This window comes from Sturnus vulgaris, chromosome 3, assembly GCF_052056855.1.
Source record: "Sturnus vulgaris isolate bStuVul1 chromosome 3, bStuVul1.hap1, whole genome shotgun sequence".
NCBI lineage: Eukaryota > Metazoa > Chordata > Aves > Passeriformes > Sturnidae > Sturnus > Sturnus vulgaris.
In genome coordinates this window covers 26,775,957-26,801,293 of record NC_142245.1, presented here as the reverse complement: position 1 = coordinate 26,801,293, position 25,337 = coordinate 26,775,957, and the positions used below count along the sequence as shown (strand labels likewise).

General features: G+C 37.8%; 1 protein-coding gene and 1 long non-coding RNA gene across 4 annotated transcripts in view; one reads left to right on the top strand and one right to left on the bottom strand.

Annotated features, from left to right (window-relative positions):
• Positions 1-8,667, bottom strand: part of LOC148224240 (uncharacterized) — a 43,333-nt gene extending 34,666 nt beyond the window's left edge. For both annotated transcript variants that reach the window (XR_015802845.1, XR_015802846.1), the window contains exon 1: positions 7,325-8,667. This is a non-coding gene — a long non-coding RNA (uncharacterized LOC148224240). The remainder of the gene's footprint in view (positions 1-7,324) is intronic.
• A 390-nt stretch (positions 8,668-9,057) lies between these two features.
• LRPPRC (leucine rich pentatricopeptide repeat containing) overlaps positions 9,058-25,337 on the top strand; it is an 85,665-nt gene continuing 69,385 nt past the window's right edge. The window contains exons 1-8 of one of the 2 annotated variants that reach the window (XM_014883175.2): positions 9,058-9,248; positions 19,165-19,367; positions 21,587-21,709; positions 22,399-22,520; positions 22,611-22,669; positions 23,238-23,324; positions 23,813-23,939; positions 24,946-25,090. In XM_014883175.2, coding sequence (XP_014738661.2) covers positions 9,058-9,248; positions 19,165-19,367; positions 21,587-21,709; positions 22,399-22,520; positions 22,611-22,669; positions 23,238-23,324; positions 23,813-23,939; positions 24,946-25,090 — 1,057 coding nt within the window. The remainder of the gene's footprint in view (positions 9,249-19,164; positions 19,368-21,586; positions 21,710-22,398; positions 22,521-22,610; positions 22,670-23,237; positions 23,325-23,812; positions 23,940-24,945; positions 25,091-25,337) is intronic. The other variant, XM_088161238.1, reaches the window with a different exon arrangement.

The window sequence follows — 25,337 nt, the reverse complement described above, 5'->3', positions numbered from 1 at the left end:
ATTCAAACAGTGACTTTTCTTATAGGTTTCAAGGAAAATACTAAGCTAAGAACAATCTCTGTAGAACCTCACTAGATTGTAATTTATTTTGCTAACCATTCCTAGCAAACACAATTTGTGTATTAGTAGTTAACCCATTCTGAATTTACTGTTGTTGAAAAGCAATAATTTTTTAACTGGTGTCATTAAGTCAAATGCTTTCTGACAGTGTGCCAGCACAGCTGTCACCTGTATCAACCAGACTTGTAGTCCTTCAGAACAGTAGCAACTTCATTTGACAAGACCTAATTTCTATGAAATCATGTTAGTTAACATTAAGAGGATTCTCAGCAGTAAAATCTCTGTTGAAGTCTATTATGAGCTGACTTGTTACTTTCTGGAGGCTCTGTGCCTAAATAGCTGTTTTAAATTACATTTCCCAAATCCCATGTCTCATCTGCTATAGCAGTAGCAGATCATACTTCTGATTCTCTGAGATTTCTCAGATTTTCATTCAAAATCAACATCTTGGTACAGACAGAGTTGTTAAGAATCTCTTGGAATGATCTGTTTCAACCAGCTGACATAAAAATCACAGAATCGGACAATGGTTTGGGTTGGAAGGGACCTTAAAGACCACCTGCTTCCAATCTCCCTGCTGTGCATAGGGACATCTTCCACTTAGACCAGGTTTCTCAGGGCCCCATCCAACCCAGCCCTGAACACTTCCCAGGATAGGGCATCCACCTCACCTCTGGGCAACCTCTTTAGTGCCTCACTACCCTCACCGTCAGGAATTTCTCCCTAATATCTGTTTCTTCCTTGCTTTTGTTTTGCAAATGTTGACAAAAGAGTACCTGCACAACCATAGGACATTATATTAGGTATGGGGGCACCAAGAAATTCTGAATATCTGAAGGTTACAAGACAACATAGGGTGATTTTCACTGATGCTGCAAGCCTAGCACAGTGCGTGCTGGAGAGACATCTGGTCTCTTGGATGGAAGAGCAGTTTTCCAGGCACTCAGATGCATCCAGAAGCTCCATTGCAGGAAGCAGAAGAGAAGGAAGAACCCTTCAATCTGTTTGTCCTGCAACTTTCTAAATCTACCCATGCCATTTAATAATCAGGGGTTTTGGTGGTTTTTTTTTTCCCCCCCTTGCTAACATTTATTCAGCTCAGTTATGACTAATACATGGGAAGAAATTCTCACTGTGAAGGATGCAATATGCTCTTGCTTCTGCAAATAAGCAGCTCTTAATGATACTTTCCAAAGAACAGTAACAATCAAGAAACAAAATGAAAAGGAACAAAGCAGGTCTTTAAATTTAATTTTAAGCCAATATTCAGTGTACAAAATCAGACTTAGTGGAGCACGAAATTCTTGTCCGAGTCACTGCTTTAGGAAAATAATCAAAAAGTGTTTCATGGCTTCGTCAAAACATATATTTTCCAATAATAAGCAGAGGATTTTGAAGGGTGAATCTACATTTGAAAATTTTTTTTCTGCACTGCTAAAAATACAATCTCTCTTGCATGCTTTTGATTAATGACATTAAACCATGAGTTTACAGAAATATACAAATACCTTTATGCCACAAAGTCATATATTTAAAACAATTAATTATACAAATCAGAGAAAAGTGAAACTTTTTTCACAGGAGATATGTTTAAAATGTTAATAATTTCTTCTTCCTTTGCAGAGATCATTTGTGCTGCACCTTGGATAGCTCAATATATTCAAGTGTTATTTTATCCTAATTTATTCAGACAGTATCTGCCCCAAGGGAAATATTTGAACTTTCCAGCCTTCACACATTGCAGCATTGGGAAAATGTTAGCAACACAACCCATGTTGCTGAAACAGGTTACTCTCTCTAGTTAAATGAGACCCATTCCAGTCATCCTGAGTTTTATAGAAAAAAAATAAAATTTTGATAGAGTTTGCAGTATTTTATGAAAAATATTTGAGTATAAAAGTTAATTAGTTAGAAAAATATAAAGTACTCCCAAACCACAAAGGAACTGAAGCTGTTTGTTAAGCAAATTTGGAATTCACTCTTGAATTTGACTTTCATTAATTGAAATTTTATTTCAGTTGAGCTGAAATTTTGTCCCCAGCTCACTGAGTGCATACACAGGCCTAGCTAGAAAGATGGTTCACTACAAATGTGCACTCATTGAGGGGAAAAAAAAAACCATCATATTTTGTTTTTATGATACAACATGAAAAAAAAATAAAGCTCATTCAAGGGCCGAAAGCAACATGGAAAAGACCACCAATGAATACTGTTTATAGTAAGTACATCTGTTTGGATTTCAAATTTTTTAAATTCTAGAGCTCAGAAGGAAACATTAAACAAAAAAAGGGGGAAACAAAATAAATTTTCTACACAACTAACTGAAACTTGAGTCCAAAGTTTTGATTTTTAAGATGATCAGTATTTGCACTGACAAAAAGATTAAAAAAAATTTTTTTACCCTATCTTCATAATTGGAAATATTACTCCCCAATTAGAGCATGGCCATATAAACATTTGATTTGGCATTTCACTTAATCAGTGAGGCAGAAATGTCCAACAGGGATGATGGAAAAATTAGCAAGAGAATTAAAAAATCTCTCAAAGTAGATCAGCTGTCAAAAAAAATGAAAACTTTTTCCAGAAGTGACTGATCTGTTTTAAGAGATTCTTGGTCTCTGCCCTTCAAAATGCTTGTTTACACCTCTCTGGATATTTCTGTCTTCTTGATCACTCAGGGTTGTCAACATAAAACACTAGAGAAGAGAAATAAACAAAAACAGAAGCTTTCAACACAATGAAAGCTAATCTGATTATTGTTCATAAAGATAACAATGCAAGTGCCATTTTAGCCAGCCACTTCCTATTTGAAGGACTTGAAAGAAACTGAATTGTTACTCAGGTAAACGAGACACACAAATAAGCAGCACGCTGTATCTGGCCCTAGTGTGTGTGCCAGTGAGGCATATGTGTGAGATACAATCTAAATGTGATTTAACATTGCTCTTAGTGTTAGTGGATCAGGCTTTGCAGAGTATAAGTGGCCTTTGGATTAACCCTTCTACATCCAGCATGATTAACTGCCCAACTCCTAAACTATACCCAGTGACTATTAAGATAAATCAGAACATTTGCAAGAAAATCTCAAATACTTCAAACTAAAGCAGATATCTAGAGTTTAGATGCTCTTTTACTTCATCTGTCTTATATCCAGAATTATTAAATTTTTTTTCATTATTTGAGCTAGGAGGAGATTTGACAGAGACTTGGCCAGTGTGCCCAGCAATATAAAACCCACATCAGAATTCTTATATATAATAAAACCTGAAAGCTTAATAATGTTTTATTATAATCTCCCAGTCCAGCTAGTAATCCGTATGGTCTCCAAGTCATTCCACTTCTGTTTCCAACCAAAAGTTAAACTATGCATCAAAATCTGAAAGTGTTTTATTACATACTGGAGCTACAGGCAGCTGAAATTCAGTTTTACTATTCCTGAAACTTGTTTTACTGTTTTCTCCAACTATTTCCTCTCCAATACTCATAGCAGCCAAACCCTGGGACATAATATTCTTTGTAGAACAGTATGCCCCCAGTTTAACATGGAAAACAAAGGCAATGACAGAAAAAATACAGTGTGTGACACTTATGTGTCTAAATATATGTGTGTGTATATATATAAATTCATACTTTGATATTATTTAAATGGAGAAGATTTAAGATACTGAAGGGCTAGTAACTGGTTACAGATTTATGACTGGTTTGCAGTTTTCAGTAACAGTACAATATGCAAATCTCTGAGCTGCATGATTCACTACAGCTCAAAGAATATACCTTCTGACAAAACCAGCTACCTCAACTTCTCATTTTATGCAGCTTATAGAAAAATTTCAGATGTGACCCAGTTATGTCACAACCATTTTCATATTGTAATCCTCTGAAAAGTAACTATATAAAAAAAGCACCTTCTTACTCATCAGATCTACTCCCTGTAGATATTCAGGATAAGATCTGCTGACTTGGTTACAAAAATAAAGGCACTACTACTTATTAAAATTTCTACTAACCTTGCAAAACTAACATAGCTGAGGAGTCAAGGGAGATAAATTCTTTTGCATTTTCAGTGGAAATAATTATTTTACAGTGCAGTACAGCTCTAAAAGAGCTTATCAAAGATTTTGAGTTGGATCAAACAAGAGCAAACACATCGTTTTGCCTGCAGAAACATTTTAACTAACAGATACGTGCAATAAGACATAAATTTAGCATTCAGTTAAGGAGTAGGTCACCATTGTCCATTGGAAAGGAATTGTTTTACATGAAAACCAAGCATCCTTTATATAGAAACCAACAGAACTCTGAAGAAACAATTTTCCTTTCAAATTGTCTATTATTCATCTTTCTCCACTTCTCAGGTTTGACTTCTTGCTTGTAATTTCAACAAGACACGATTCTACAAATCCTAAAACACGGCTCTTTGATTTTTACTTGCTACTGCATGTTCCTGTTCCAGTTCCTTGGTTTGATTTTTCCACACTGCCAGACTCTGAGCACAGCAAACCAATATGCCAAACCAACATGCCAACACCATCAAAGCTGTGCAGTCAGATCTCCATAAAATCTGAGACTGGCTTAACCTTAAGCAAACTTACAGCAGGGATAGGGGAACTTATTTTGGGGGAAGAGTGGAAACAATTGACACTTGAAAGATAAATAGGCCCCAAAAGCATCTGAGCATCAAAGTGTAAACTAAAAGTCCAGAAAAAAAAGAAAAAAATCTTCTAACTATCTTCCTGAAAGTGAGCTGTGCTTACTTTCATCTTGTTTCTGCATGTGAACAGCAATCCCTTTTTCTCGTGGTCTAATCCCAGCTGCCAACTAAGCACCATTCATTCAGCAGCTTGTTTTACCCCCAGCAGGATGGGGGCAGAGAATTGGCAGGGTAAATGTGAGCAAACTCATGGCCTGAGAACACTTATGGGGTTTCACTGTGATGAAAAGAAAAATAACACAGAGAAGTAAAACCCAAGAAAGCCAAGTGATGCAATTTAAAGCTATTGCTCACCACCATCCAAACAGCCAGTGGTTCTGCAGAACCTTGCCCCTGGTTTTAGTGCTGGGCATGATGCCATATGGTGTGGGATGTCCCTTTGGTCAGTGGGGTTCATCCCACTGTGCAACCCCTGCCTCCTTGCTGGTGGGGCAGTGTGAGGAGCAGAGAAGGCCGTGGCTGTAAGTGCTGCTCATCAATGCTGAATGCATCCCTGCAGTAGTAGCACTGTTTCCTGCACAAATCCAAAACCCAGTCCCATACTAGTGAAAATTAATTCTGTCCCAGCCAAAATCAACACACTTTTCCATCGAGCAACTTTACCAATTATTCAGTTACTCCTGTCTCAGATTTCTCCTTCCTTTGTGTCAAACTATTCTGTGTCACATTTCCCCACTTTTCTTGTGACCATGTATGCTTTTACCATTTCTACCTCACTTCCGTAGCTCTTGAATATCTCACTTCATTTTTATCCTCTCAAAATAAAACCTGACTAGTGCAAAAAGCTTAGTGACTTCAATCTTGTTTGCAGCTAGAGATTTTTCATAGAACACCTGCTTTGCTATATGTAACACTGGCTACATTACAAGGCCTGAAAGACACTAAAGTAATAAAAGCTAGAGGCAATTTGGCAACCTGGAAAATGTCCCAAACAAGGAAATCACATTACTGCTAGCATTAAGCACCTCTAAAAAACATACTTTTTTTAAAAAAAACCCCACTCTTTTAACACATATTTTCTCTAAATCATCAGACATTCTCAGTTTATGCTCTTTTTTTTTTGCAAATGAAGCTGGAACATGTATTTTCACAAGATCTGAGAAATATTAGGAATTCAAGTGGAAAAAATGAGTTTAAAGTAACAAGTGTGTGAATGCTTTAAGCTGCTCCCACTTTGTCCTAGAACAAAATGGAAACAAGATATTAAAAGTGTACAAAAACCTCATCAAGCATGATTTTCACTTAGCTTTTCTTTGCTGTCACTAGAGTATCTGTACATTATCTAAATATAGACCTATCTAATCTATATATAAATATACCAAATATCACAGAGAACCACATTCATCATTATCCTTTGATCTTGAGCTGGCTTGAGAGTCACCTCTTCCAGAGGTGCATGCCTGAGATTAGGCAGGAGGCTTAAGCCAACACTTTGAGTCAGGTTTAGTGGACAAGCCATAGGGAAAGGTCATGTTCCCTCTAGAAATATTAAGGATGCATGTCTTAGACCAACACTGATTCTCTTCTGCATGTCCTCTTACGTTTCCTTCACTTTGACACAACTTGGATCATTCACTCTAAAAGTTTTACACCGAGATTCTGGGGATGCATTTATAGCATCTTTTAACTTTGTATCTTCCACGTTTCCAAAGACAACTGTAGTATAAGCTAGTTTTTAAAAATGTTTTGAACACACAGGGTTTTATTTGTGGGACAAGATAGGGAATAAGGAAAACTCTAATTACCCATGTCATTATAACTCTTGTTTTGGAAATTTCTATGACACATTTCAACTAATTTTTAAAAGTTAATAGTAAGTGTTTATGGTAAATTCTCAATGGAATTAGCAGAAACCTTAAGAGAATTTATGAGCAGAAGTAGTATGCAGACAACTGAAAGAATGTGGCCAGAATCCTTGCTTTTAAATGCTCCCCCTCTCCAGCATAGCATGGTCATCTCCAAACCACCTACTGGAAACAGTCCCAAGCTGATTGAAACTAATTCCTCAAAAATGCCAGGCAATTGTCTGGCATAAGCTGCAACTATTGTAGAGAATAGGAATTCAATACTAGAGACATAGTTCCAGAGCCCAGGAACATAAGCTGGCACTGTTTAATTATTACCCCCAGGGGTAATTATCTCGATGGAAATAAATTCCTTGAGCAGAGTGAATCAGGCCAAGACTTTTAGAGTATATGGTCTATGGTATGTGTCTGCAGAGAATAAACTTCTCAACAAGTACTAGTGACACAGTGTTTTCTCTAGATTTTTACATAAAAAGGCTAATATTTTTTATCCACAAAAAACATACCTAATACACAACTCATCTTCTTCATCCAAAGAACTGAAACTCTTACCTAGACTCCATAAACATTATGTCTCAATTTACTGATCAAAGTTTTTCTCATTTTCAGATCTTGATAAATGTGATCCAGACCCTCTCATTCAGGGAACTTCAGGAAATACAATTTCCTAAGTCTACTGTTTCAGCTACATAACATTTTGAATTAATTTCCCAGGACCTCTTCACATCAACCAAGTAGTTGGCCTTACCTGTGAAGCAGAATCATGTCTATGACTTCTCAGTCAGCAGTGAAAAGACAGAACTTCTCTGTAGCAGCCTTTCGTTTCAGATCCAGTTATCCACCAACTGGATTATCAAACAAAGACTTTTGTTTTTTCTTCATCCTTTGGAGGAATTCATGGTAAGTATCTGTCCCAGTGTTCTCCTTCTAAAACACCTCTTAAAATGTTCTTTGCTGATCCAGCAGCAGTGAAGTCTCAGTAACAAGAACTTACTATTATGTTAACCAAGGTCACCTTGGTTTTTTTCTTTCTATCTTCCAGTCTGTTGGGGTTCAGGGCTTTCCCTTTTGTTTCTCTCAGGGCATGGCCTGGTGCCAGCCAGCGCTGAAGGGAGCTGGTCACCCAAAGGGGCTGAGCTGGGTGCCTCCAGCTCCTCTCGCCGTGTGCCAGACCCACATAGTGGAACGACCCTGGACGAGCCCCAATTGTCAGGAAAATCCACAAATGCCAGGGGTTTATGTCCAAAAAGGAGACAGAGAAGTCCTTCAACTTTATTCGAACAAAGGGAGAGTGTCCACCGGGGTACACGCCTGCGGGATTTTCTCTCTCGGTGTTTCTGAGGGCGCAGCCTCCTTTTATCCCAAACTCCCGGCCACATGTTGCCCTTTTTCTTTCCACACTGGCTGAGGAAGGCACAGCCTTCCCGAACCACATAGCACATATTCCCCCCATTGAACCTACTGTTTTACCCCAAATTTCAGGGGTTCAGGCTTGTGCAGACCCATGTCTGTTTCAGCAGTCAAACTGTCTGGCCTCTGCACCAAACCAAAGTTAACAGAGCCATTCCAAAGACATTAACACACACAGCTTCATTCAAATTACTCGTAAAGACAATATCTTTCCTCTCCAGAATGAACTCTGTATTCCCGAAACGCTCTAACACTGATACAGCAGAAGCCATGACAAGCAGTAACATTGCAAATATTCTTACTAGCTGGAACTCATTCCTCAGTAAGCACTGCTGAAAATCCAGGACATTGATAAATAACATAACTTTTAAAAACGGAGCCTTTCGCATCTTGATGATGAGACAAGTCTTTCCAAGTAAAGTATAATTGGAAATGGCTGGTTGTAGTCGATCTGCCCTTAGAGTAATTATTTGCAGGTTACAGCAAAATTAATGATATAGTTTTTGCATGAAAATCCGCATTTAATTTCTAAGTACTTTAGTTGGTGTTTTACGTCAGAGCAACCAGGTTAGCTTGGCCGCTAAAACGAAGCATCAATTCAGGTGGTATATTACTAAATACATACAAGACACGGTTCATCGGATGGAACTGGCTGAGGGGGTTTTTTTTAGTTGAGTTTTTTTTTTTCTTGCGCGCGTGCGCGCTACTCGCCACGCTTTGATTAGAGCCTGGAACACCTCAGGGGCAGCGAAGGAGCGGCGGCCACCGCCGGGCTGCAGGGAAGCAGTACTTGGGTGGGCAGACCGGCAGAGGGAAGGCGGGGAGAGCCAGCACGTTCCGCGGAACGGCACGGAAGGATTCCCAGGAGCGCCGGTTGGGAACCCCAGCGCTTCCCGCCGCTTCCTCCCGGCGCCCGCCTTCCGCCGGGGCCGCTCCCGGTTGGCTGCCGGGCGACCCAACCCGGGCCTGCGTGGAACGGCCCATCAGCGTTACGGGGTGGAAATTAGCAGCGCGCTGGCGCCTGAGCGGGCCTTTTCCGAGGCCGGGCGCCCCGTCTCCCCCCTGAGAGGAATGGTTCGGCCCCGTCACGTGGGGGCGGTGGCGGCGCAGCGCCGGCGCGCGGCTCACGTGCTGCGGGCGGTCATGGCCGCGCTGCTGAGCTCCGCCGGGCGCCTCCGGGCGCTGCGCCCGCGCCTCCCACCGCTTCTCCCGCCGCTCCTCCGCCCGCCCGCCGTCCCCGCCACACTGCCCGGCCCCGCCAGGTGAGACCCCGCGCCGTCGCGCTGCCCGGTAGGGTTCGAGGGGCCGGCTGAGGCTGCGCTCCCCACGCCCAAGGGCACTGCCGGCCATGCCGCCTGGCCTTGCGGCGCCGCTCGCCGTGGCTGTCCCGGGGGCTCCGAGACAGCGCTCACCCCAGGCCGGCTCAGCGGCCTCACCGCGTGTGCGCGGCCTCGGGGCGAGCGCAGGGCAAAGGCCGTGTGGGAGCCCCGATGCCCTCAGGCCGGGCCGCCTGGGCTGCCCGCGCTTTCCGCCACGCTGGGCTCAGAGCAGAGCCCTGAGCTCGGGGACACGCGGCTGTGGGGGGACACGCCGTGTGGAGCGGGCCTCCAGGAAGAGGGGAAGACTAGAGAAGATAAACAGTGATGGAGTGGAGATGGATGTGGCACTCGGTGTTCTGGTTGTAGTTGTCAAGGTGGTGATGGATCACAGGTAATTTGAAACCTAAAGGAGTCCATGATTCTGTGACTGACTCTGGGTACCCGCACAATTGGAATCTGGGCTTCCTCTTCATGCCCTCAGACTCTGCTGTGTCTCTTATGAGGAGGCACGGCTTGATTTCTTCGCCGTGTTTTTTTTGTCATGCAGATAGGGTGGAAAACTCAGCCTCCTGTGTGCATCCCTGCTGCGGTTTTGACAACACTTACGTGTGGTTGGTGTCCTGCAGGAAGCTTAGAGACCCAAACCTTCATTAACACAGCTACAGACACGTACAGATTCATGAGAGCTTAGTGCTACCCAAGTTGTTGTGTCTCTTGTGTCATGTTACCATGTCTGGTGCTCCCTCTAAGTCAATGTAACTTAATTCCCGGTAGAAAACTATAACCATTTTCTGCCATTCTAAACAGATAAATATGTTGGGCAAATGACTTGGTGAGTTCCAGAGCTCTTTCAGAAGAAGGGACGGGAAAAGACAAGAATCAGAAATGGAGAACTCCTACAGGGAAGTCTCACTGTCAAAATAAGGATACTGTTGCTAATTTCCCTACTTTCAGTGCTCATTAGTCTTTGGGGCTGTTTTATTGGTAGCCTGGCCGAAATCTTACCTAAAAAAAAATAGTTTTCTGTGATCTTTAACCATTGAAGTGTTTTAGATGCCAGCAGATGCTGAAGTTGATGTGAAGGATGGAATAGACCAGTTCAGGAAGAACCAAGATGTCTGATTTATGGCTGGCAACAGAACCACACATTTAGTTAGCTGAAAATTATCAATAAACCTTTCTTCTTTCTAGTAGCTAATTTTTGTTTTACTCAACCAGAAACTTAATTCCCTAATTAATTTGTTGTGAGAAATAATATTCACTGAAATTCATGTGTGGCTTGTTGAAGGACTAACTGCTTTTTTGCCCCTAGAACTCTGTTTCTAGAAAGAACTGTGAAAGTGCTTTATGTGATATTTTGGTTCTTACAGCTGGGGTTTGGTTTATTAGTTATTTCCCTCCCAACACCTTTTTCTTACACGAAATTATACTTAACTTCAGATATAAATTAGATCGTATGTGAGATAGTGATCATGCTGAAAACTCTCTTGAAACTTTGTGTACATTCCTCCTGCCCAGTAATTTCATTCCTAAGACAAGTTTTCACTTAAAATCTGCCTGTCACACTACTGTGTGTTTAGGCATCCTAATGCTTACAAACTGAAATTTCATGTATTAAGCATATGATCTAATTTATTTTTTTATTTTTTTTTTTTGTACTTAAGCCTTAATTTCTGGAACTGGACCTCCTTTGAAGAACTAGACTGGCATATGGACAACACTTGGGCTTATTATACTTGATGTTCAGGTCTCAAGATTATTTTGAGAATGAAATGCAGTCTATTTGGAATAGTAGGGAAAGACCCACCCAGTTTTAAGATTAAATGAATCAACAGGAATAATCTAGCATTTTGCAAGAAAATAGTGTAAATAACTATGTTTCCATGTGCTTGGTATAGTCACTTTAGCATTGAACATAGTGAAATCAGTTCAGAGGCAAAGTCTGTGACTACTGTTACAGTAATGGTTACAGAAAAGTTGCAAATCTGTGAACTTCTTTAGAGATGGGAAAGAGCAAGCATCACATTCAAGCCAAGGTTTTATCAAAGCATCATTATTGCTTTGATTTTTAATCTCAGCTTCTTTGAGCTAGGATAGATGCATGTCCTAATGCATGTCCTAATGGTTGAGAAGCACTTCTTAGCAAGTCAGATTTAAGACAAATTTACTCTTTGCCTTGACCACCTCTGCTATGACATGTGAAATATGTCATCTGCTGCCATGCAATTTTATTAAACTATGGCAGACCAGTACAACAAACTTCAGATCTACAAGAGCAGACTTCAGCAGTGCACTGATTTACGTGGTACAAATGGTTTACTGGAACTTCAAGAAGCTTCACTAGGAGAAAAAATGCCTGAATTTGCTGTTAGTATCTGACTGTCAAGAATGGTGTAACAAACCTCTCCACTGACAAGTATTCAGAGTAGATTTTTCAGTTAACATCAGGATATTTTTGGAGGAATTTGTTCTACATACTGTACTGTATGATTTGATGTTACAGCTTTCTGCTGTGGGAAAGTTAGTGCTCAGAAAAAGAGTGTTGGCTCCATTCTTGACATCCTCCTGTTGCTGACCACCTTGTCTGGCTCTGAATCAGGGAAGAATAACAGGCTCCTAAAGCATATAGATTGTGGAAGCAGAGCTGACAAGGAAAATTAAGGAGAATCAATACAGTAACAAAATGAAATCAAGCTAGCAAACCCTCTCTAGTGTGGGCTCTCCTCTCTACATGTCCAAAGGTCCTGCCAAGACCCTGCTCCTTCACAAGCTTGTCTCTATGTTTTGAAAACTCTATTCAGTTTAAATCCAAAAGACAGCCTCATACTTGCTACTTTGAAAAAAATTAACCCAGGCAAAACCAGCACAGAAGGTACTTGTGAGAACTCTTGCCTTTTGATCCATTGTGCTGTGTTTCAAGTATGTTGGTAAGATGGTAGAGTGAATACCCTTTTAAAAAAGGTTGCAGTTTGAGGGGAGTGGGCGTGGATTTGATTGAGTCATAAATTAAAGACCCAAGTGATTCATGGCTTAGTGAATGGTGCATTTTTTAAATTTTTTTTTCTAATTTAGATAAGCTGCAAACGAGTTCTTTTTTGGCTATTCACTATCATACTCATCAATCTGTTACCAATGGACAAAAATGTAGCACTGAATGCTTAATGAAAGCATAGAACTGAATGCTTAATTACATTAGCAGAATGATAGAAGAAAGGGTCTTCAAATGCACAGGAAGCATAGAGTAGAGTTGCTTTTCATAATACTCTCTTGTAATAAAATTGCACAAGCTGCACTGTTGTAGTTTTAAGTGTTTTAGTGGTGGATATAAAATGCCTAGATAATTCCCAAGAAATCACAGAATCTTAGAGGTGGTAAGATTGGAAAAGATCTCTGAGATTTTCATGTCCAACTGTTGACTGACCCTGCCAACTTCAGCACTAAGCTGTGTCCCCAAGTACCTCATCTGCCTGTCTTCTGAACACTTCCAGGGAAGGTGACCAAGTTCCCTGGGCAGCCTGTTCCAATGCTTGACACCTTTTTCAGTGTTTTCCTAAGTTTTTTTTTCCTTCGAGTTTTCCCCCAAGATTCTAAGTGTAGTACAAAGCAAAGGTTTTCTCTTCTACTTCTTATGAGTCACTTAGGCAATTTTTTAGATGTTTTCCAAGAAACACGAGGTTTGTCAGTCTAAATGAAAAGAGATAAATTTTTCTCTCTTGTTAGATCCTGCTATTTCTCATTGAAACAACTATACAGTGATCTGTGGCCTTTTTGTGTAGCTGATCATGGCTAACACTACAAATTCTGTTTAAACAGTTGTGTGAATCATGCTGGGATCTCAGGTGGTATATTTAGTGTTATGTTTACTGAATTTAATGTTAGATCTGGAGTGCTTTTATGTACACCGATGGATTCTAACTCACTTAAGTTTGCCATGACTTTATTTTGAGAACTATTTAATGCAGTTTTTGTCTGTTTATTTTAGAAAGAAAATACTATTCAATACTTTTTGTAGAAAAAGCACAGCAGTTACCTATTTGGCTCTGATAAAGGTACACATATATTTATACAAATATATAACTAATATATAAATAAGTATGTATCTGAATATATAAATATATATATTTTTTTAATGTTTGGAACTGGCCAAGTTTTACAGCAAGTAACCTTTCTGCTGCTGCAAGGGAAAACATAAACATCACCTACTTCATGAGTTTTGGGAAAGACAGGACTTCTTTACTCAGGCTGGTGTGTAAGATATGTTCCTGTAGGAAATTAAGGCACTGCCTTAAGTCTGCTCTAGCAATGTAGAGGACATAAGTATGTGGGATTCCTGCTTAAACCCTTGTAAACAGAAGAATTTTGCTGGTTCACTTGGTATAAATTTCTCCATGCACACTTGATCTCTGCATCAGTGTTTCTGTGAGTTTATCTTCAGCTACTTTCCCAATGTTTGTAAGCTAAACTGGAGGTGGTTGCCACTTGTTTTGGGATTACAAATGCACAGTGGACCTTTCCTGTGTAGGTGAGGGCTGCAGTTGTAGAGACAAAGCTGAAAATGGTCTAAAGGCTCCAATATCTGAAGGCTACTTCTAATCTTGTGATTGTGGGAGCTGGAGAGAGATTGTTTTGTAGGGCTCAATATATCCTTTTGAGCTTCTCCCAGTTCTGAAGCATGAGAGAGAGAAATTACATGTTTTGGGGAAGAACCAGATTGCTCATTCAAACAGATCTGAAATTTACTGTGCAGCTTTATGTGCTTGCACATAAAGTGTTTCACATAGAGAAAATCTTAAAATGCCATCTAAAGGTAATAGGTGAAAATAAATACCTGGCACTCATTGCAACTCTTGGGGAAGTATGTGTTTTGTTGTGTAGCAGTGCATTTAAGTCTGAAAAAAGTTAATTAAAATAATCAAGAAAATATTACATCTAGTACTGAGGCAAGATCAGAAATATCAAGGTCATGCATGATAGATTCCCCCCCCTCCTAATCTTACTTTAGAAGCTTCCAAATGAGAAAGCTTGACTGAAGTATCCTGTTCAAATATTTCTTACAACCATTAATATTGGTTATGTCATTCCTGATGGATTAGGTTCAGTCGCTTCTTTGTTTGGAAAGTGGGATGGGATAGGTGAGTCCTTTGGGTCTTTTATATTTGTTTTTTTCCTGAATAAACACACAATGATGAAGAGATCATTATCTGTATTTTAGCTATGTTCCTATTTTTAGAAGTTGAGAATTTGAAGTCCTTTTGCTGTGTGACATTTCATGCTTAGCAGTGCCTCATTTTCAGTACCCATTGGGCTGCAGCACTTAGCCAGTTGTACCCCATCTTAAATTTCTGCATTTATGTTTTGTCCAAAACACACAACCTCTTGTGTTCTGTATTGAAGCTGTTATAGCACATGGGTTGTGCCAGTCGTTTCCTAGTTGGGTCAGGAGATAGCTTCACTTAGACTCCCCTACAATATTCCTAGTTCTGCAACAAACCACATTTTAATTTTGTATACACATTTTGTTTGCACAGCTACTGCACCGGTATTTTGCAACTAGAAGTACATTGTAGCTCCTTGTTTTGCTTATGAGTAGGTGGTCAGGTAAAGTGGTGCCAAAAGCCTGTACATCAATCTTTATTTTCTTATTAGGCTTCTGTTTTTCCCACAACTTCTATGGATTTTTCAGAGTAAATCCAAAAGATTTCCAAACTCAAATGGAGTTTGAGTAAGATCCAGTCATTTGCCTTCAATATATCTTCATGTTTTCAGAAATTAGAGTCATTCTTCCATATTCTCACCTACACCCCCATCTCCTTGTTAAAATTAATAATTATAGTTAAAATTTTCAGAGGATGGTTGCAATTAACATTTCTTGAAAGCCAAACAGTGTAGGAGCTGTCGTTTTTCCCTGTAAAGAGGTAATTTCTAAAATCATCTTTATGAAATGTAGCAGCCTTTCTTGCTGCCTTTTTAGGTCACTTCCTGACTGAAATGGTTAATGTGGCCTTCTTGATTTTTATCCTTGCTTTTTTTCTTTTTTTCTTAACTGTGTTTTTTTTTCATCTGCTGAAAATTAAAGATTCCTGATGTATGGATACCTGCCTCATTTTCTTAGCTTCTTTTTGTGTTTCATAGGGAGGTGTGCTATTAGTATAAACTTTGACTATATTGTCTATTGTGTTCTTCTGATGGTTGCCTGAAATTAAACCTAATGCTGTGTCCCTTAATTTGTTAAGTTTGTATCTTTTTTGGAAGCTGAATCTGTGAGCTGCTCAGTCTTTCATCTTAAGAAATAGTGAGCTCTTTCTGGGTTTTTTTTGTTGTTTTTTTTGTTTGTTTGTTTGGTTGGTTTTTTTTGTTTTGGTTTGGTTTGGTTTGGTTTTTTTTAAAGTTTTGAGTTGTTATTTGATTTGTAGTGCTACATACCAGATTCAAAACAGTAGATGCTGCAGCTTCATCTAGCTTTTGAAGCCACAGTTATTTTTAACAAATTCTTATTCTGGGATTGGCTGAACACTAGACAGCACCTTACATGGTGCTAAAAGTGTAATTCATTCAAATGCTGAAGGCCTGTGGTGAGGTACTCCTGAGTCTCAGACCAAACATATTTCAGATTGATGACGATAATTTAGGTGGATGCCAGTGAAAGTTTGAGTTCGTCAGGTTGTTTTATAATCTCACACTGTTTCCACCTGTCTGTCTCAAAATGAAACTCAGACTCCCATATTGTCATTCCTTAAAATATCTTTAATCAGTATAAATTAACAGAAGCACCAGTACTATATTTGGTAATATTGGGGTGGAGGGGTGTCAACAGAAATGCTTAATTCTGCTCACCCTTCAGAATAAAAGTATAAAAGTAACACTTTGATATAAGTGTATAGTGTTTTACAGTGTGCAACTGTAGCAGTTGAGAGGCTATAATATTCTACACTTAGGTTATAAATAGCATAGTGCTAAGCAGGAGAGTTTAGTAGCAAATGAAACTATAGAGTCTGTCAACCAGCTTATGTTGAGCAGGCACGTACTGTTTTTATCTTTACACTTTTATCTGATGACACTGTGCAAGTACTTTAAAATATTTGTGACTTCTGACACATGGAGAATCTTACAAAGATGGCTTTCTTAAAACAGTGCAGGACTTAGGAACTGTAGATACCAATTTGTTTATGGTTAGAAGCGTGCTATGTGTCATAAGATACTGTCCAATAATTTGGAAAATACTATAAAACGTTAGCAGGTTATAGGGAAAGGCATTTCAATTCTAATCTGAAGCACAAGGGTTTTGTCTACTAGTGCTTTGATTGTTAAAGGAAATTAAAGTATAAATTTCTGTGTTACAAATACAGCCCTGTGTTGCTGCAGCTTCCAGAGCATTTTTCTAGCCTTTCTGGAAGTATTCTGAAAAGCTTTCAAGTAGGTCTTTTATTAAATTATATAAAAGTGGATGGTACCATTTTCTTTTTTTATTGATATCTTTAAGAAAAAGATAACAAACTTGAAATTATTACAATTTAATTCTTCTAGCTGTCCACTGGCTAGCTCAAACTTGAGTATTGCTTTTTATGTGTTATTTAAGTTCTAGGCATCTCACTTGTTTGTGCAATCCTGGAGGAGTTAAAATTTAGTATTTTCCTGTTATTTTTACCTTGTGCTACTGGATTTTATGCTTATTAGTCTAATGACTTATGTTTTCCAAAAGTACCCTGTGTCTAATTATAGGAGGCAGTAGGAGAAGAGGAAAAGGAGGGAAAGAATCCGGGGAAATGACACCCTTTGGAACATTTTTAGTGAGACACAGGGCATTACTAGTAGCAACAAAAACGTCTGATGTTAATCTGACAAGGTGCCTACCATGAAAAGTAGTGGTTTCAGAGCTTTTTTTCCTTTTTTGTTTGTTTTTATTTCTAGTTGATTTCAGGTACCTTTTCTCTCTCAATTTCTATTTATTCCTGGTTAATTCTGGTGGATTGTGGACATCATGAGCTGTGCCATTCTAACGTGATGGAACAGTAATTTTACTTTTTTATAGAAATGGATAAATTGATATTGTGCTTGGTTAGTGAGTGAAATAAACTCAGAGAGATCTGAATAAAATGAGAGCTAGCCCAAAGGGATTGGTGGGAATTTGCATCTCTCAGGAAATGGAAGTGAGACTGAAGGAGGGCATCTGTCCTTTGTCAGTCTTTCTTCCCTTCTTCAGTTCTTTCTCCCCTATCCTTTCCCTAGTGAAATACCATGCAGATAGTTTGCTGGGCTCTGGAATATTCTTCAGAAAGAAACTTTAGAAGATAGGGCAATGTAAAAATTGTGTTCTTGCAAAAGGTAATGCCAAATAGTAGTGATGTTCTTTCTTCATTATTGAAGGATTTTTTTAAAAATCAAGTAACATCTATTAAACTCTTGTCATGGCCCCATTAGGAAAGAGATTCTTCTTCAGGCTACTTCTACAATTTATGGCCTGCTGAGTTACCAAATTAAGATTTCAAACAGCAAGGAAACAGTTGGTCTTTTGGGCTACTTTCTGCTCAAAAGAGGCAACCAGTCTGCACTTTGTACCCCAGTGATGATTTCTCTGCCATTTAGCAGCTTGTTGCCAGTGCTTCTGAAACATGGAATTGCAACCAGCAAGCTTTTCTCCCCACTGGACTTCTCTCCTTGGGCCTTAAACTGTGACTGTTAGGTGAGAAACCAGCCAGCAGATAGACCTGTGAGAAAGCTTCAGGGGCAGGAAATTGTTTTGTAGAGAATGTCAGCACTCCTGGCTTTTAGGCTGCCATTTCATAAAATGTGGAGCCATTACTTTATAGGACTCCTGGAGCACCTGTAACAGCAGGGAGTACAAACTTGGGGTTTTGGTTTTGTTTTTTTTTAAACTAATCTACAAAGCTCACAAAAATTTAGCTGAAGAGTTGTCTGAAGAGCCAGAGATGAGGGAGGACAACCTCAGAAATTGTTGAATCTTGTTTCTGCCACACAGAAAATACTACTTTTTTTGTATAGGATTCTGGAGGAGAATCATCTGGTTTATTTTATGTAGTTGTAAGAGCAGTTGAGAACAGACTTCCTGAAATGCTTGTGTGTAATGATAATTCCACCTGCAGGGGCTGTTCATAACTTTGGTGTGGCACATATTCAATTTTTTTTTCTTCTTATGTATATGAACTTGTTCTTAAAAAAAAACAAACTCTTTTTTATTTCTTAGCTGGAAATAAGAACACTTTCTTGTTATGCTTCTTGTCATATTTTATTTTGAGAAAATAAATGTTGAAACAAATCTGCTGTTGTCTGGTTTACATGGCAGAATGGGTGGATGGTTGATGCTGGTTATTGTTAATTCTGTAAAATGTGGAATGACCCTGTTGGTGTTTAAGCCATTGTTGTCTAACACATCAACCTCTGCATTAGTTCTTGTGCATTTTAATTGACAAGGAAGGTATGATTTGATGCCTGGATTTACTGTGTTCTGGAAGATCTGTGTGTGACTGTTCTTGAGATTTTTCAAAACCTTGTAAAAGCTTTAGTGAGTAGCTGTAATGGGACAATAGACTTTTTATAGCACTTGGATGACTTAAAACTTTTTATTTTTGTGGGAATGTTATTTGAACCCTTTAATTCATGAGGTGAAACTAACTGAAAATCTCAGGAATGTGTCACTGAGAAAAATTGTATGACTGACTTCTTAAGTAGAAAGACACTGAAACGAATGACTTATATTTGTTTGTTTAATTTTAAATAGAATGTTTTTAAGACTGTTTATAAGCAAGAAGTGCATTATCTTTCTGACATTATGTGGCTAGTCTAGATCCAAAACGACACACAGAATTGTAATCTTTATTTTTTTTGTTTGTTTCTGTTCAAGCAGAAACATGAACCAAATAAGATTCCTTACACTTGCACCTCAAGAGGAAGGAAATGTCAAAGAACGACCAGTTTCAGAAGTTCGAACCAGACCAAGCTTGCAGTTTGACTGGGCATTAAATAGAGTGGATAACTCTGTCAGAAAAACTGGCCGTGTCCCTAAAGCTCTTCTCCTACGAATCTTCCAGGAAATAAGCAAAGCAGGTAAGTTGTTTCCAATTAAAATAAAGCGAAATTTTGGGCTGCAGTTAAACCAAGGAAATGAATTAATCAAGCCAAGGAAATGAATTGAGTGTTCTGATCTGTATTTTGTCTTTGAGTGTTGTTTCATCTGCTCTGTATGTTGATGGACAGGCTTTAAATGCTTTAGAGATATTATTTTGCTTTGAATGCTCATTTTAGCTTTTTCAAGTTTTTTTTTTTCTTTAAGAATTTATAAGTCTTATAAAAGCGTACTTTTAAGGTATGTTGCATTGCCTTGCTTATTGTCAATTTTTAATCTGGTAATGCACTTTCCTCGTGTAGCTGTATTGTGCTCTCTGAGCAGGGATCATACCCATCTCCTTTGAACAGTATATTTTTAAAGTGTCTGTAATGAACCATGCTGCCCTTAAGATGTTATTTGTTTTAAAATGGAACAACAGGGAAATGTGGAGGTGATCCACAAGTTTCCACATTCCCAGGTAGCTGTGGTTATTCATGACAAAAAAGCTTTATTTTTTTCAATAAAATAAAACCAAATAGCTGAGGCATTGTCCATTCTGACAGATTTAATACCTCTTTAGCTAAAATATGCAGACTACATTAGTATTTTGTGAACTAGCTGCCACAATTGATGAGGTTTGGTACCAGTTGAGTCAGTGGAGATATTTAAAGAGTATATTTGCTAAGTACTACTGCCAGTATTTATCAGTGGCAGCATGTATCGTTTTGCTTAAGTTTTAAACTTTGCTGTGTATTGCTCTGGACTGTAATGGCTTGTCTAGCTGGTATTGTGCTTTTAAAAATTTTGCATTTTACCGTTTAAAGGCTGAACCTTCAATTCATGCTCTTTCTGTTGAATTACTTGGGACATCCTTTCTGATTCTGACTGCTTTGTTGTTTTTTCAATGTAAACCTCTAATTTGGGAATGCAGGGTGGCAAGAATTTTGTGTCTCTAAACCTCTCTGCAAGTGGTTCTTCATGAACCTTGACTAGTTCCACAGGTTCTAAGTCAAATGAACAAAAATCTTCATCGCTTATAGGGTATTGCTTTGACTTTGTAAATGTATTTAAAAATAAAAGCATAAAACTTCACAAATTATTTAGCTAAGATGCTATTAGAATAAATGGCAGATACTACCATATGAGAAATTTAGTCCTTGTTTATTAATTAATAATGAAATTAGTTAGCAAAAGTGTGGGAAGTTAGTGTTGATTTCTGCCTGTTTGTCTTGGTTTTCCATTTCTAATTACGACACACAAAATGCCTGAGAAAGGTGTTTGCAATAGATCTCATGCATCTCTCCATACTGACACTGCCAAAAGTTCTTGATTTCCTTTTGCTGTTCAAGGTACTCGGTTACTGATACTTGCAGCACTGGCGTTAGGAAACTGAAGATGTGTTATTTTTTTCATTGCATGAAGTAATTGTGTGCAGGGATTTAAAAGCTGGTCAGTTTTGAATTGATGATCATACTTGACAGCATGCTGCTTTCTAAAGAAACTCATTTTTATTTGAAATTGCTGGGTTTGCATCTAAAGATGAGATAGAAAAAAATATTCTCTTAAGCTGATTGGGTCATTTGTGATAGAGTCTGTGGTTCTGCCTTTGCCTCAGGAATAGTAGTGAAGTGCAACAAAGAGGTGAGTTTATAGTTAACTTTTTTGACATTCTGTGATTAGTACAGAAGTCAGAAAAGGCTTAGAGTTTCCTTCACTATTCTCTAGAATGTAAATTTTCTCATTTATTATGTATTAAGCATAGGCAGAACTGGAAATGGAAGCTTATATGTGGAAGTGTCTCTAACTACCAGTTCTGGAATTGTATTAAATTGGTATGAAGTATTGTGACATTTTAGAAACTTACTAGAAAGTTATGTCCCTGTTAGGACGAAATGATCTCAGGATCTTGAGTTGGGAAGTGGAAAGTATTAGATAATCTAAGTTTAGGAATTTTGTGTTGTCTTCTAACAATTTCTGCTCTGCTAAGCTCATTATGGTACTAAATGGCATGTTTCATCATGAATCTTTTTAGGCTAGTGCACAGTAGTGCCGTTGTTTAATTGTTTGGGTATCCTGTTAATTTAAAATCTTTGGTCTTGGAGAAAATTCTGTTTTATAGAAAATATTTAAATATTTCGGTAGGTCAGTCTCAGATCTTCTTTCTGATATTGAATGCATAATTATTTATGAAGAATTTGTGTTTTTGTTCCACTTACAGGGTGTCCAGGGAGTAACCAGACCTTGCTTTTGTTGCAAAGTTGTGGTGCTGTCTTACCAGAGGTATTGTCACCTGAAAGAACAGAACTGGCCCACATGATATGGGACAAGATGAAAGAACTGGGTACGTTGGGTCTGTTAGTCCTTCTTGCAAGAGCAGCTCTGTGCTTTAGTTACTCTGTAATGAGAGACAATCCATTTTAATGATGTTTAAATGTTAGGTTATAACAGGTTGTTCTTACTACCAAATGAACAGTGGATTTTATTATTCAGGTGAGAGACCTGTTTCTAATTCCGGGGGTTATAGTGACATCTAGGGGTGTTAATCTAAAATTCTAAACTCTAAATTTTTTTTAAAGATGCTTAAATTGGACTTTTTCTTGATTTTCATTATGAATTTACTTTTCTGTTAAATGTTAAACTTTATATCTGAGGGTTTGAGTATTCCTAGTAGTACCAGCTATTTTATCAGATGATATTTTTATTGTGAGTCAGTCATTTCTGTGTAGGTAATGCATAGGTGAGTGCTTTTTGATAGTAGCATTGCTGAATCTGTAAAATAAATACAGCTGTAGAGACTGTAGAATAGCATGCACGTGAGCATTGCTGTTACTGTGCTTTTCTTATGTTGTAGCCTTTTATAAACACATGAGCTGTTAAATAAATGTCTGATACTTCAAAGGTGAATAAAAGGAAACTGTCTCCTAAGTTCATACAGAGAAAAATGTACATTAAATTAATTACCTGAGAAAGCTATGAAACTATGTTGAATTTAGAGAATCTACATTGACTGTGGTTGAAATATTTCCTTAGGTGCTGTGTATGATACAAGCCATTACAATGCTTTGCTTAAAGTCTATCTTCAGAATGAGCACAAGTTTTCTCCAACAGAATTCTTGGCCAGGATGGAGGAAGCTAATGTGCAGCCCAATCGAGTAGGTACCCTTTTACAGGATCTTCTTTCTTAATAGTAGTCTCCATTTATTGAATGGAAGTAATTAACTTCCCCTTTTTGTTTTCTGTAGGTCACATACCAAAGGTTGATTGCTGCTTATTGCAATGAGGGTGACATTGAAGGAGCAAGGTATTCTTTTGCATTTCTGTTTAAAGGGATTTCCACAAATTTCTCGTGTTCCCTACCACTGATGTTAAAACTGATTTCTGTGTAATTCATAGAAATTGAGCAAAGCAAAGAAGGGTTTTATGTAAGTATATTTTAAACAAGCAATGAAGAGCAATTTCCTGGAGACTGCCAAAACCTACACAAACGAAATAAAAATAAGTGATGGACCAGTGTGTTCAAATCAAGCTGTATTCACATTGTAAGAAAATAACTTGTTTTTTCATTTCTAGAGCCGTCATGAAAATGTGTGAGGTTATGAAGGCTTACTGCCTTTTTAAGAAAATGGCTATTGGTAAAAGCATTTGAGAATGAAGTGGGCTAAGGAGCAAATAGTAATAATTCTGGTTGTTGTTACACAGGGCTTCCTGGGTATCTCTCTTAACAATTTTAGCAAGGTTAAGCTGTAACAGTGTGATTGAGGGGCATGAGAAATAAGTAAAAGGAAGATAAAAATTTAAAAAAAAACCCAGCCCCACCTTGTGTCTACATGTTCCAAAGTGGCAAATACAAATTGTTTTATATTTTGCAGCAAGATTCTTGGATTTATGAAGAGCAAAGATCTCCCCATCACTGAGGCAGTATTCAGTAGCCTTGTGAAAGGACATGCAAGATCAGGGTAATGTTTAATACCTTTTATTCCTTCTGTTTACTGTTAACTTTACTAAAATATAAAGTGATACTGTACAGAAGAAATTACACGCTGCAGAATAGTGTGATGGTTTTGAATAATAATGTGTAGAAGACTGTCTCTACATTTATGAAGCAAAAAAGCTATTTAACAAAGGAAGTAGATTTTTTTTCTTGTGTCTGAAAATCTTGTATTTCAAGATAAATGACTGTACTTTTGTAGTGTTTGAGAAGAAATTTGCTGCACTTAGTTCTGAACTTTATAATCTGTTAAAGTTGAAAGAGTATTTTAAGTAATACAATTATTAAAAAGATTTGCACTTTCACCTTTCAGGATTTGCTTAGTTAAAGTAAGTTTCTCTAAGCTTTTTGCAGTCTTTGTTTCCAATTCTAATTAATTTAGTGAGGAAATGTAGACGTCGCAATAAACATCATTATGATTAATTCTACTGAGGGTCTTGCTTTGAATTCTTTTAGAGATATGAAGAGTGCAGAAAACATCCTTTCAGTGATGAGGATGGCTGGTGTTGAACCAGGTCCAGACACCTATTTATCACTGCTGAACGTGTATGCTGAAAAGGGTGATGTTGATAGCATCAAAAAGGTATTGCAGATTTGAATTTAAATACAGCTTGTTTGATCTTTTGTTCAATATAACTTTTGAATGCTTTCTGTCCAGGCAGGAGGGATAAGAAAGAATTTTATAATTTGTTTCCTCCTATTTTGAAGTAATTAACAAAAAATTTTTATTGGAATTGAATAGCTGGTTAACTGAAAGTGATGTCATAATTTCTGAAAAATACTTGTCTTTTGATAGTGGCATTTCACTCTGGGAAGATGGATTTGTCAGTGAGTGATTTAATAATTCCGGGATTTTTTTTTAAGACAGTGCATGTGGGATATCTATGTATTGTTTTATAAAAAAAAAGTAAACCTTGGTTATTCTGTTCTCATTGAGCCATCCTTTGGCCATTGAAACCACAGGATCTTTCCAGTAAAAAAAAATTTTTTTTTTTTTTTGGAGAATTCATACGAACAACTTAAGTATTTGTAAGATGAGGCTTCCTCGCAGCTCTTTGTGTAGCTGATTTTTTTAAAGTATTCTCTCTTACTTTTTTTTTCCAGTCAAAGAAATACAAAGGAATGAGAAAAGATCAAACCAATTTTCTTAAGTTCTATCAGGAGTTTAATCAGATGTAGAGAACCAAATCAAGGAAAGGTTATTGGAAACATAATTTTCTTCTGTGACTTAAACAAATACTCATCAAACAACATTCTTCCAAACAGTGACAAAATGTTTGATTAGTCATTCTTCCCTTTACAAAGTAATTTCATTTGAAAGTCATCTCACAATGAGAATACCTCTGGTATTTTCATATATTATTAGATATTAGAAAGAAACTATATGTTATGTCCCTTTTAGGTGTCCCTTTTTACAGTCTAAAGGTGTTTGAGTCCCTCTTCTTGCATATTTTTTCTCTACCATATTCCATTATCAAAATCTGTGGATTTTAAAAAATAAAAACACAGGTTTTTTTGTTTGTTTGTTTGATTTGTTTTCATTTAAAAAATATTCTGTGTTGAGTGTTAAATTTATTTTGATTTTACAGACTCTAGAGCAGGTTGAAAAGACTGAAGGGTACCTTATGGACAGGATTTTGATGCAGGTGATTTTTAGCCTCGCCAAGGCTGGATATCCTCAGCACATCGAGGATATTAAAGGACGCATAAGATTTGAAAGGGAATTAATTCCAGGTATGTCCTCTGTTCCTACAGCAGGGTGGAGAGAGAACACTTTCTTCCGTTTTTTCTTGTTTTGTTTGTTTTTGTTGTTGTTTTTCCTTCTTTTTCCAAGAATAGGTAATTTTGTAGTTTTGTCTTGAATACTGAGGGAAAGGAATATTTTTGCCATTTGTTTGTGGATTTATTTGTATGTTTGTGTGTTTTAGATTGTACTTTATAAAATCTAAATATGAAACAGTTTTAATAATTTGCATACAAA